Here is a 14,119-nt window from a genome sequence, read left to right as displayed (position 1 = left end):
GTCAGACAGTCAATATCACTTTTTTGATGCTCTTCATTCATTCAGTTGTGTCCAACTCTTTGTGACCCTGTGGATTCTAGGACCCCAATAGTATTTATGGGCTTTTCTTGGCGAAGAAACTGGAGCAGTTTACCATTTCCTTCTCCAGTGGATTAAAACAAAAAGAGGTTGATTGACTTGCCCAAAGTCACACTGCTAGTAAGTGTCTGAGGCTGGATTTGAACTCAGATCTTCTTGACTCTAGGCTCAGGGATCCATTCAGTGAACCACCTGGCTGCCCCCAATAACACTTACTGTGTGCTAAATGCTTACAGTGTCAAAGGGGAAAAAAATCAATCCCTGCCTTCAAGGAACTCACATGCTAATGCAGGAGACATGGGGAAGGAGTAGAAAATAATATGGAAATACCAAGATATACAGCATACGTGCAGAGTAGATAAAAGGATATCTTTGGGGGAGAAGCCTTTAAAGGAGCTAGGGGTATGAGGGCATGCAGAGGGAGCATGAGTGATTACAACATACCCCTGCCCTGGGACAGTCATCTGTGGTTCTTGGGTGGGTGGATGGAGGCTATGAGTGTGATGCTGCTCTCGGATTCTGGGCTCAGCTCTTTCATAATCCCTCCAAAGGTCTGTTAACTCCTTTTCCTAGGCTTACCACAAAGTGATAGCTCCAACCCACAAATGGCTGGTGTTAACCCATAATGAGACTCAGTCGTTGTCCTCAGTGAGTTAGAAAGCAGCACACATGGGCTAACCAGGACCAGCAAGCATATCTATACCCTCTGTAGGGAGCTGCAATCAACCAAATCTGGCTCAGTTCTTTGTAAATTCACCAAGTTGAAGAGCAAGAACCCTATTACAGAAAGTGTAAAACCATATAAATTCATAGCAAAAGATACTATTTAAAAACCAAGTATTATGGGAAAAAAACTACTTTTTCTTAGAGTATGTTTGTACAAACACTGTAATGGTATAATTTTATTCAGTTCAGGATATGTGATAATAATAATAGCATTTATGTATTGCTTTAAGCTTTGCAAACCACTTCACAAATATTATCTCATATAATCCTCACATCAGCCCTGGGAAGTAGAGGCTATTATTATCCCCACATTACACAGGAGGAAACTGAGGTCAAGTCAAGAGAAAGTGAGATCAAGAGTCACATTGCAAGTGTCTGAGGCAAGATTTGAACTCAGCTGTTCCAGACTTTAACGTAAGCTCTCTATCCAGGGCATCACCTAATACCTAACTTTGCATACCTTATATTAATATGGCATTGTTATCTGCAGTAATCCATTTTGCAAACATTGCAAATATATATAGAAACAAGAAATTGCACCTACCCACAGGTCTTGAATCAGAGAATAAGATCTCATTGTGAATTGTTAATTTGTATGTATCTGAGGATCTAAGGATATCAGTGGCCTAATAAGTCATGTTCTTTTTATCTATTCTTACTGTACTGGGCTTCATGTAGTTTGGGGTTTTTTTGGTTTAGGTTTTTTTTTAATACCATATTGGGGTGACTAGGTGGCACAATGAATAGAGCACTGGCCCTGGAGTCAGGAGAACCTGAGTTCAAATCTGACCTCAGACACTTAACACAAAAATTAGCTGTGTGACCTTGGACAAGTCACTTAACCCCAATTGCCCTCCAAAAAGCAATGAATGAATGAATGAATGAATTCCATATCTTTTTCAAGTAGAGCTTTGTGCTTTGGCAGGCAGGCACTATTGGGGAACCTCTGATCATTAGTAGCAATAGGTGGTATATACACAGGGCCAGGATGAAATTAACACAAGTTTAGATCCCTGGCTTATTGAGAACTTCCCCTTTTTGAGGAACAGTTGTAAACCTCTCACAATTGGGATTAAATAGGTTACCCAAGGCTAGGACAGGGTATACATGTGTTGAGACAAGTTAGCATTGAACATGTAGACCCAGACAGCTTAGGACATTATAGACTTGGGCAGGTGATTTCACTTCAGAGGCTCTCGGTTTCCTCTTCTGTAAAATGAGGAGATTGGACTAGTTTGGGGTTTCATAGCCTTTTTTGTTTCATGGATCCCTTTGGTGAAACCTAAAAACCCTTTCTCAGAATAATGTTTTTAAGGGCATGAAATAAAATACATAGGATTACAAAGGAAATGAATTATATTGAAATCCAGTAATCAATTCTTTTAAGTTCATGGACTCTAGATTTAGGACCCTTGAATCAGTCATTTCTAATTTAAAGTCCTATGATGATTCCTATATTCTTTTACTGTATAATTATAAGGGATTGGATTATGTAATGCAAAAATGTCTAGAAAGAAAAAAAGTGAACCACTAGAAAATGGAAACTATAGACTAATAAAAGGATTTCCATACTCACAGATATTTCGAATTCATCTATAAGATTAGATTAAGTCCTAATCTGTGTTAGGCTGCTGCATTCAATAATCTAATAATTATGTGCTCTTTTTTTAAAAGTGTATTTCAATTTAAACAAACCCAAACTATTAACATTGAAATTATAGAACAGATCAGTGGTGTTGGATTTTATTTGTCTTACATGTTTAGCTCCTCCAACCAGGCTTAAAAACTGATTAGATTTATAGACAGTGGGTTAGATAAATTTTAGCAGTGCCTGGCAAAGTTGTAAAACTTTAGGTGCTCAATAATTGCACGTTGAAGAATTAACCACACCTGTTGTGTAAAGTGAGGTTTACCTGTATTCTGTTTGATTTTCACTTTCTGTTTCTAAATAAAGAATTTTTTTGAAAGAGCATTTCCTCTGAATGTGTGGTTACAAGGCACTTCACAGATATTATCTCATTTAATAGTCCTAATGGCCCTATGAGGTGGGTCTTAACACATATTATTTCAAAGAAACTGAGCCACCAGCGAGCTTTTGACGTGCCAGAGGTCACAAAACTATAAACAGAACCAGGTTTTCTGATTCCAAAGCCCTTTTGTCCTGTCTACCACACCACATCTCTGTGGGCTATGCTGCACATAATCCAGCAAGAAGCAGAAGATAAACCGTACAATGTTTGCAGCTTCAAAGCTATAGAAAAGCAATTAACAACTCGAGAAGTTAATTGTGACAGAGCTACCTCTTGTAACAATTGCTAACGCCCCTTGAGTGGGTGATGATTAATGTTATTCTGCAGGGTAAATACTGTGAATTAATATCCTCCCCTGTTGTGTGTGTATGTGTGTGTGTGTGTGTGAATATGTGTGTGTGTTTAACAGTATTGCTTACTATTCAGGTTTTTTTTTAATTAAAATATTGGATAGAGAGATTTTGCCTTGTTTTTGAAGACCACAATGAGAATTCCCAATGCTTGAAGTAGCAGAGATGTTAGGTACAAATCATGTCGAATTTTAGAAGTAAATGAATGTGTCGACTCAGATGACCAAAGCCCTTCCTCTTTTGGGGGTTAATGGCTTTTTCCTCTTCCTTTTAGCTCAATGAGTTTGTTTAATAAAGTTGAGAATTCGTTCACAGGGCCTTATAAACATGTTATTAGATTTTAAATCTGTTTTGAAAGTGCCTCTCTCCTACTCCCTCCTAGTAAAGTGACCTTTTTAAATGGAGGGAAGTGGGTTTAGATGACAGTCGTGATAAATGCGGTCATGTTCACTCAATAAAATAAGGCCCAGTGCATTTGAGGATAAATCAGTGAAATGTACAGCCCCACCTGTCTGTCTCCATCATTCATTTCCACTGTCACTTTCCCAGTGGCTGATGGATCACAGTTGCTGTAAAATTAGACAGCCTTTAATCTCATTTCATCCTGATTAGCTTCTCTTTACCCTTTCCCTCTAACTCACTGACTGACACGCTAAAAACTCACACTGGGCTGTATTTGAGCGTGGAGTACAAACTTCTCCTCAAATACCTTCTCAGAAGGGTGAGACAGGTGTTCACCTCTGCTGAAAGCTGCAGAGGGCCATGGATATAGTCAGTGTCATTTTAAGAGCAATCAATAAACATAGCAACCAGGACTAGATTAATCGGAATACTAATCTTGGGGGCCACCCAATATATTTGAAACATTTTCCTATAGCTTTGAATCAGAAATAACATAATTTGCTTTCATAAAAACTAAAAGATAGAATGCTATGTAAAATAATTTTTGAACAAATTTGGGAATTTTTCCCCTTTCCAAGTGATTTCCAGAAACTGTCAAGTCATCACAAAGATACAGAAATGAGATTCAAATATTCTCATTATAAAATGTAACTTTCATGATTTTGACTGCACCTGAAGGTGACAGCAGGTAACCTTGAAAGTTGTTCTCCCTTCCCTTACTTCGAAGGGTTCATTTGATTGCATAAAGCTTAACAATAGGTATATTTGAATGATGATAAAAATAAATTATTTATTTTTGCCTCACTAACTAATTTTGTATTCCCAAATGGGAAAAAATAAAAATTAAGTGCTGAAGAAAAGGAATGGTTATAGTTTTGTAGGGCACAGTGCTTTTTGATAAACTTTCCCTGAGGTTAAAAAGAAGGGCAAAATTATTTTTTTTCTTACGTAGAGGATTTCCCATATTTAGATGGCTTAAAGTTTTAAATAACATACATGCAGTGATGGGCATAAAATGAGGTAGTAACAGTTGATGGTCCACTTCCTGACTTGTGGAAGATTTTCTTGAAATCTGATTATGGGATGTGCTCCATTTCTTAAGGGTGGGCCCTGGGTACCTTCTGATTTTCTAGGCTGCTCCCCAAATCTAATGAAAAGAATAGGGAAAGGAAAAATGTTCTACTGCATGGTTAAAATATAAATGATGGGCAGATATTAAAAGACCCAAAAGGTATTTAGCACCTCAGTTCCCCCATAACAATATGATCCATTACATTTGTTTACAATTTCCAAAATACTTTCACAACCATTTCTTTTTCATGCTCCCCAGGGTCCTGAGGGAAAGCAGTGTGGTTCAGTGGCTAGAGGGACGTTTTAGGAGTCAAGAAGACCTGAAAACCAGTCCTGTCTCTGATATAAAGTGACTTTGTGACAATGAACAAATCACTTAACCTTGTCATGCCCTAGACATTTCTCTAAGATGTAGAAGAATCCCCGATCTACACTAGGAAAATCCAAGAGTTCCCTTCACCCAGTGAAATCACAAACAAAAGAAAAGCAAACGAACCAGCAGAAAGCAGCCTGATGAAGTAGAGAGGGAAGATATCACTATCCCCATTTTAGAGACAAGAAATGTTAGAGAGTTAGCAAAGTGACTTGCCCAAATTAACAAAGCACCAAAGTCGGGATTCAAGCCCATGTGTCATAGTACAAAGAGCACTGATTCTGTAGCCAGAGGCTCATGCCGTTGCTCAGTTACAGTCTGACTTTTTGTGACCCTGTCTGGGGTTTTCTTGGCAAAGGTAATGGATTTGCTTGCCCTTTTCTTCTCCAGCCCATTTTACAGATGAGGAAACTAAGGAAACAGGGTTAAGTGATTTGCCCAAGGTCATACAGCTAGCTAGTAAGTATCTGAAGCCCAATTTGAACTCGGGTCTTCCTGACATCAGGTCTATTCACTGCAACACCTAGCTGCCTCTGTAGTCAGAGGGCTTGGGTTCAAATACTGCCTTTGACACATCTACTTGTGTGATCTTGAACAGATCACTTACCTCTTCCTGGCCTCAGTTTCCTCATGGGTAAAATGAGGAGGTTATAGCAGAAGACCTCTGACATTTTTTCTACCTCTAAATCCATGCATTCTAAAATTCAGATCTTCTTACTGAAAGCCAGATCAGTGCTCTATATTCATCTCTTCTGTTCTCTGATAATAACATTTTCCATATTTTACTCATAATGACCTTTATGAAAATGTATTTCTGTCTCACACAAACATCAGCAAAGCAAGATCAGAGTGCTTATAGCCATTTTGCAGATAGATAAATCAAGGTTCAAAGGACTTCACCAAGGTGAGCCCCAAAAATCTGTGACAGAACTATACTAAATAGATGTCGTTGTATTTTGTAATTATCTGCTATATTCCTGATCAGTACCTTTTCAAAAAATCAAGTGTACTTTACCAATTGCTTCTTCTAGGCTGACTAGAAGATCACAAACTATGAAAATTTCCGTTAACTAAAAACACCCCTGCTTGTTCGTTGTTGTCAGGGGGACAAGGAGCCACAAATCCCATGGCAGGAAGCTTAACTAAACACATGGATCTGCTCGATCCTTGAGATGCTGCAACCTTAGTAGCAGAGCAGACACCTCCCTCCTTGTTTTTATTTGCATTTGTTATCCTGCATAACTGCATTTTGAGGGGGAAAAATAAAAGATAATAGAACAAAATGAAATGAGAGATCTATCACCCAGAATAATTCAAGTATGAGAAAAACTGCCTTTCTTTTTTTTCCCTTTTCCTTTTTTTTTGGCATTGGCAAAAGAGCACAAAGTAAGAGCTGGCCCTGAGTCATATTGATTTCCCACTGCACTGGTTTCCTAAGTGCTCTGTTGATCCGTGACAAACAATAAGTTCCCTGCCTGTACATCCACATCACCTCCCCATTTGTCCTCACCTAGATTTAAGGTGCCCATATGATGAGCTGAACAAGGACATCATTTTTCTACTGGTGTCACTGGGCCAAAGCCTCTGCATAGAGCCAGTCTACACCGACCATAGGATATGATGGTAACAGAATACCAGAGGAACCATACAAGTCTGTGTGTTGTCTCCCTATGTGGGAAAAGCAGATGAAAATGAATTTAGAGGAGCTGGCTTTTCTGCAGTAGCTTAAAAAGCCTGTCCTTCCCCCAGCTCCCACCATCAGAATTTATTTAAAGAGGAGAAAACATCTCTGTGACTTTGCTGCCACAGTTTTGATCTTTGTCACAGAAGACTTCCTAAGTAGATAGATAGAAAATGTGTGATTGTGCTGCTAATGGCATTGTACAGGAAATTAAGCGTATACATTTGGAGAAGGCATTAAATCAGCAGGACCTTAATTTAAAAACTTCAAACTGTATGGAAATGCAGCTTGTTCATTGCTGTGGAATAGAAAGCTACCAAGCACCCTGAGTCTGCTTATGGAAAGCATGCCAGCAAAAAAGCAGCCTAGGTTGAGTGTCTTAACAGTTTTCAGTGTATATTCAAGGTTACAGTAACACAACATTTCCCAGAAAATGCCACCCCTCTCTTGTTATTGTGACGTACCTGTCATTCTTCTTTCCCCCCCCAAAAAAAATGCCACCTATGTATCAGGTAGTTAGGGGTGCAAGTTGAGTAAGCAAGTAACTAAATGAGTTCTTGAGAAAGTAGAGTCATAGAAGCTGGCTGTTCTGCAGCAATTTGTGGAATAACATTATGTAAAATTAATCAAAAGGGGCTGGATCTGAAACTGTTGTCAACACACCACTGAGCCCCTGTGCACATAGCTCGGGATTGGCACGTACCCTGCTTTACTGCCTTCTGCTTCCTTCCGCTGTTTGTAGTCTCAGATTTTGCATGCCTTGATTAAGGCAAATAACGGGTGTGCCAAGCTATCAAATTCTAAGATGGAAAATGATATACATCTTGGTGGTAGTTTATTTTTTCATCTTTTTTCCCCCCACAGTTATGCCCTATAACAGCGCCCATCACTGTGTGGTAGAAGTGGAAAACTTCTTGTTCGTGTTGGGAGGAGAAGACCAATGGAATCCAAATGGTAACTATCCAACCTTTAGCATGGAACTATCCCCTTCCGCGCTTGGCTCTGCAGATGTGCCTCTGTGGAGCCCGGAGGAACAGACTAGTCAGACTTTGTGCTGATATCTTGAGGGTCAATCACTGAGCTAGCTGAGGGCACATTTACCATGGCATTGACGCTCTATCTGGGGATTTCACTTCTGCATGATGTTCCCGACCCTGCATTCTTTCCCTTTCCCTTGAGGAATGCGACCACCATCAGCAGCACATAGTCTCTGGAGTAAAGGTATCAAACAAGCAGCTGTTAAGAATTTTAACCATCATTTCCACCTCCATTGCATTCTTATTGTAATAAAATGGTGACAAGAAGTGAACGCTCCCCCCTCCCATCTTCTTCCAAAGGGTTTCAGCAGAAGCTTCTTTGTAGTGTTAATCATAGGCTCACAGCTCAAGAGCTGGAAGGGATCTCAGAGGCCATCTAGCCTAATCCCCTTATTTTACATATGGAGAAACCGAGGCTCAGGAACTTTAAATGACTTGCCCAAGGTCACATAGAGAGTGACCACCAGAGGTGGGAGGTAAACCCAGAATTTTTTACCTCTTCTGAACCCGTTCTGTTTTAGCATCTCTAGCCCTCATACCGCTAACATCTCCAGGTCCCCCTTTTTGATGTGTTTACTTCATAAATTTACTACAAAAAGAAATTAAGTCATTTTACATGCTTCTGAGCTAAACACACAGAGAACACTGTGCCTTGCAAAATACATAGAATTTCAAGATATTGTTTAAAAGCTTGCACATGAAGAAGGAGCTGCCTTTGTAGCAGCCTGTGTAACAGAGACAATTATGACTGAGAAACCATAAAACAGCTTGCAGGTACACATTTTTGCTTTAAAACCCCAGAACATCCAGATGAAATTACATATACTGCATATATTTTATTGTGAATGCGCCATTTCAGCATCTGCACCAAACCAAATTATAGAAAATTGTTACATCTGTTCACTTCCCAAAATCTTAAAGAAAACCAATCCCCGTCACCCTTTAGACCATTTCTTTTGAGAGAAAGGGGGGAAAATGAGACAGCCTTTGGAGAAAAAACCCTTCAGCCTTATTGTCAAATCTCTTTTGATGCCGGCAGGAGGTTGGGCTTGGTACCCTCTGAATATCAGATACATTTTATATGGGGCCAGTTGGATTTGAAGCAGGAGCATTTCGGATATTGATGGCCTCTCTGCTGAGTTATCCCATTAATGATGGATTTGATCCATTACCTGGAAAATGACAGGAATACCATCCACTATAAGCCCTCCACTTACTTACTGCACAAGTTATCCTGCCTTTGAACTGAATGGGGTATTTCATGACTGTACACATACACTCCAAGTAAGGGGTGTCTTTGAGTGAATCACACCTAGGGCTTCGTAGTCTGTTCCTTTTGTCACCTGGATTAAAAATGAAGCATGACAATGAAACAGCATGGCCCACTAATGGGAAATTTTTTTAAATTATATTTTAGGGATGGCTAGGTGGCTCAGTGAATAGAGCACCAGCCCTAGAGTCAGGAGGACCTGAGTTCAAATTTGACCTCAGACACTTAACACACACACACACAGACACAAAAACTAGCCATGTGACCTTGAGCAAGTCACTTAATCCCAAGTGCCCTTCCTTCCCCCCTCTGAAAAAAAAAACAAAAAACAAAAAAAATATGTTTTAATAAATCTGAGCCCCACTGATTATACCAGGACACATTTTTTTCAGGGAGAGAACTGAAGCTAGCACCTCATATAATGCAATGAGATCCCCAAAGCTAAAATAAAATTAGAAAAACAGAAAAAGAAAATTAGGTACCTGAGGCAAACTATGCTGTTCCCCATCCTCCCATCTTTCTTAACCCTTAATTTGTACCATATTTTTCACATGTAATAAATGTGAAAAAGTCTTCCTAAATTTTACCTTAATTTTCTTTTTCATAAAGGAATACTTAGAATTCAAGATTCTTCTTCTTCACCACAGGGTGGTGTTTACTATTTTAATTAAGGAAGATGTTATAAATTTTAACAGCTTCACTATTACTCCCCTACCTACCCTACCCCAGGGGCTTCAGCTTAGTTTAGAGGGCAGTTGTGTTATAGTGGCATAAGCACTGAGTCTGGTGCCAGAAGAGCTGGGGTCAGATCTCTGACTTTTCAACTTAGTGTCTCTGTGACCTTAGAAAATTCACTTTTTCTGGGCCTTGATTTCCTCATCTGTTAAAGTGGAGAAGTTAAGGGAAAGGGACTATCACCTCTATGCTCTAACCCCTACAAACTATAACAACTTATTATCCTATGAAAAATAACTGACAACTTTCTAACCCAATAGGGTGTGATGGTAGGTCATGGGATTTGGAATATGGAAAAACTGGGTTCAGTTCCCACCTTAGATACCTAGGCAGCTAGGTGGTACAGGGAATAGCTTGTTGGACCTGTAGTGAGGAAGTCCCAAGTTCAAATTCATCCTCAAACTCTTTGTTAGCTGTGTGATGGCTTAGGCACTTGACTACTCTGTGCCTTCTCATCTGTAAAATGGGGTTAATAATAGCACCTACCTCCCAGCATTGTTGTGAGGATAAAATGAGAAAATGTTTATAAAGTGCTATGTAAATGCTAGCCAGCTTTAACCATTATTAAAGATTGTAACCCTGAGCAAATTATCAAGCTTTTTTATGCCTCATTTTTCTCATATATAAAATGAGAGGGCTGGAACTAGTGGCCTTTAAGATTCCTCAAAGAGGCAGGTAGATGGAACAGTGAATAGAGCACCAAGTCTGGAGTCAGGAGGACCTGAATTCAAATCCAGCCTCAGACACTTCACACACACACACACACACACACACACACACACACACAAACTAGCCATTCGACCTTGGGCAAGTCACTTAAATCCAAATGCCCTCCAAAAAGCACTTAAAAAAAAGATTCCTCTGAGATCTAAGTATGTCATTCTCTGAGAGAAACTGACCAATCCAAGTCAGTTTAGGGTAGCTGTGCTATTTCTTAGAGGAGTAAAATAATAAAGCTGATTTGTTGTTGTTTTTTTTTTTTATCTGTGACCCTTATGTGACTTTGTTAGACTTATAACCCATCTATCCACTTTCACTTTGCAATATCTTACTCCCTTAATCAAGGCAGCATTGGGGAGGAAAGCAGTGAACAAAACCAAAAGTGTTAACATTTTGAACATCTCTTTGTGAATATTAAATCAGTCCTGAATTATTGAATCTGGATGGAAGCTGTTTCCCTTCCTCTGAGAACTCCTGATAGGCCTAGTGTCACTGATATAACTCCTTATTTAAATGGCTATTGAAGGGTCTAGTCATCTTTAAAAAGTGTCAGTTTGATTTTGAAATTTTATCTTTTGAGCCAATTCACAGGCTCTATGTGACAAGTGGTATGCACCTTCATCCAGGGCTGAGCTGAGCTAAATAGGGACTGAGCTCTTTTAAACTTGAGTTATTTGAATAAATTGGAACCGTCTGTCAGAATCCGCAGGAAGGAAGCCCATTGGGAGCTGCGACTTTCGTGACTTCATCTGATGGAATGCGAAAAGCTAACTTTCAAAATAAGAGCCCACCTGTGTTCCTTAGTATGACGGCATCTCTGCTCTTGTAGTCAGTCAGTTAGCAAACATATATTAAACTCTTACTGTCTGCCAGATATTATGGTAAGTACCAAGGATATAAACAAAGTAAGATGGGCTAGCAGAAGGTCCTGTAAAAGTAAGCTGTTGTCAGCCAAAGAGGACTGAAAGTGTTCCATTTCTATCATGACCATCAAGGCTTGCTGAAAGGTTCTGAAAAGATGCACTTCAGAAAGCCTTGACTTCTGAGAGGAATTAAGACAGGCCCTCACCATTCTGTCTCTCTCTCTCTCTCTCTCTCTCTCTCTCTCTCTCTCTCTCTCTCTCTCTCTCTCTCTCTCTCTCATACTCACATGCACACACAAAAACGTGTAAATACATATTCACACACAAATACATGTGAGTATGAGAAACAGTGTGGCTTAGTAGCCTGTGAGTGGTCCTTGAAGTCAAAAAGACTCGGTTCCCAAGGCCTGCTTCTGACACATACTCTTTGTATGGCTGTGGATAAGTCACTTAACCCCTCGGTGCTCCCAGGCAACTCTAAGTTAACAGCTGAGTTGGACATCTGTATCCATGGTTGGGAATTCCCCATACTAATGAAACAGGTCCAACCAAATAAATACAAATACATATGTAGAGTGTGTGTGTGTGAGTGTGTGTGTAAGATACACACAAAAGGCAACATGGCTTAATGGACAGAAGATCTGAGTTTGTGCCCTTCTGACACATGCTGCCAAGTAACCTTGGCAAATCACTAAACTTCTCCATATAACTTCTGTATATGACTTTTCCGTATAACTTTTCCATCTAACTCTCCAAGACTATAAGTTGCAGAAGGGGTGTTGATCTACCCTGGAAGAGGAAATCCTTCAATGGCAATTACAAATCCCAGATCTGGTTAAAAAAAAAAAGATAAATTCACACGTTTCTTTCATGTTTAATAATAATTTTAGCTAACATTTATACAACTCTTACTGTGCACCAATTTTCTAAGTGCTTTACAAGAATTCTCTATCAATAAAAATTTAATTGCTTACTATGTTTTGAGAATTATGTTAAGTGCTTATCTCACCTGAACCTCACATCACCAGTTTGAGGTAGGAGTTCTTATTGTCCCCATTTTACAAACTGAGATAAACCAAGGTGAAATGACTTACCCAAGGTAACACAGCTAATAAGTGTCTGAGGCCAAATTTGAACTCAGGTCTTCCTGACTCTTGACATAATGTTCTATCCACTATACCATCTAGCTGCCACTGTTTACTTGTACATAACCTATATGTATCTGTATATTTAAGAGTCAGAATTCCTGGTGCACATTTTCTAGGTGATGTCTTATCAGCTTCTCAATGATTTATATCTTTGTAGCCTATGATCATAGGCTAGGATGCCACCTTTCTTTGCATAAATTATTGTTTGCTTTAAAATCAAAACTGAGGTGTTATCATCTAAATTTTATATACAAATAGTGAAAGGGTGGCAGTAAAAGACCTTATTATTTTATCTAAAGTTGGCATTTTCCACCCACCACTATGCCTTTATCATAGAGCAGACTAAGCTGACATTTGTCATCAACAAATTTGGATGATCTCTTGAGAGTCTGCCCAAGATTGGACAATTCCTTTGTTAAAGGAATGGAGCCCCCTCTTTGGGAATACCTTGTAGTTCAAGGTGGCATTTTTTTAAGGGCTATAAAGGACATTAGGAAACATAGCTCTAAAGCTAAAAGGGACCTCATAGTCAATCTGGTCCAACTCCCTCATTTTACAGATTAGCAAACTAAGACCCGGTGGGGTTAAATGACTTATTAATTTGTTGATTGACTGATTTCCCAAGCTCACACAAGGAGTTAGAGGTGGATGAGCCCAGATCCTCTAATGGCCAAACTAGTTTTCTTTCCACTGTATCAAGATCTAGTCCAACCCCATTATTAGCTCAATGCAGCTACCTAGAGACTAGGCTTCCAATAGCAGAATTGATCTTTGTTGTGCAGTCATTTTCAGTTGTGTTCTTCATGACCCCATTTGGGGTTTTCTTGGCAAAGGTGTTGGAGTGGTTTGCCATTTCCTTCTCCAGTTCATTTTACAGATGAAGAAACTGAGATAAACAGAGATTAAGTGACTTACCCAAAGTCACACAGCTATTAAGTTGAAGCTGGATTTGAATTCAGATCTTCAAGACTCTAGGTCCAGCACTCTGTTTACCATGTCACGAGCTGCAAAAGTGCTTCCAGGTTATCTAGGGAGGAGACAATTACATAGGTCAGAAAAACCTAGCAAGTTAAAGCTTCTGTGCTGATCACTATTGGGAGTGGCCCATGAGTGGCCATTGTACTTCCATCCTGGGTGAGAAAGGAAGATAAAGTCTCTTCCCCCCCTTTCTACCTCAAAGAAGTAATGGATTAATAGGAAAAAAAATCAAGGTTCCAAATCAACCAGGAAGAATTGAAGCAGGAGTTTCTGAGCAGGGGAAGAGATCCACCAGAGACAGAATAGAGCATTACAGGCACTGGTAAAGTTCAGGCTCAACGTGGTGTTTTCCTGAGTCCAGGGTGACAACTAAAAGGAAAATAATGTGGGAGCCTTAGGAAACCATGTTGTCCATAGTAAAGTAAAGAAAATGGGAGATACCACTCCAGGGGAAAACCATTATAGAATGGATAGTTACAGAGGAGGGATGACACCTGGTAAGGGAAGTTAGTATGATAAGAGACCAATCTGTGTTTGTCCTTCACTTTCAAAGAGGACCATGACATCAGAGAGATGATGACATGACTTGTAGTTGACTTTGATTTGAGTGAGGGAGAGCTGTGCAAGGTCACCAGCTTCACTTTTTCCTCCAGAGCC

At 39.6% G+C, this 14,119-nt stretch overlaps 1 protein-coding gene across 1 annotated transcript in view; it reads left to right on the top strand.

Moving 5' to 3' along the window:
• KLHL14 (kelch like family member 14) overlaps window positions 1–14,119 on the top strand; it is a 156,873-nt gene that overhangs the window by 110,161 nt on the left and 32,593 nt on the right. The window contains exon 5 of the mRNA XM_069099540.1: window positions 7,576–7,665. Within this exon, the coding sequence (XP_068955641.1) occupies window positions 7,576–7,665 (90 nt within the window). The remainder of the gene's footprint in view (window positions 1–7,575; window positions 7,666–14,119) is intronic.

The sequence above is a fragment of the Petaurus breviceps genome, unplaced genomic scaffold (genome assembly GCF_028583685.1).
Source record: "Petaurus breviceps papuanus isolate PSGF00001 unplaced genomic scaffold, PetGlider_PUasm1.0 38, whole genome shotgun sequence".
Taxonomy (NCBI): Eukaryota; Metazoa; Chordata; class Mammalia; order Diprotodontia; family Petauridae; genus Petaurus; species Petaurus breviceps.
The sequence above is the reverse complement of the archived record's forward strand: the minus strand, read 5'-3'. Positions and strand labels throughout refer to the sequence as shown.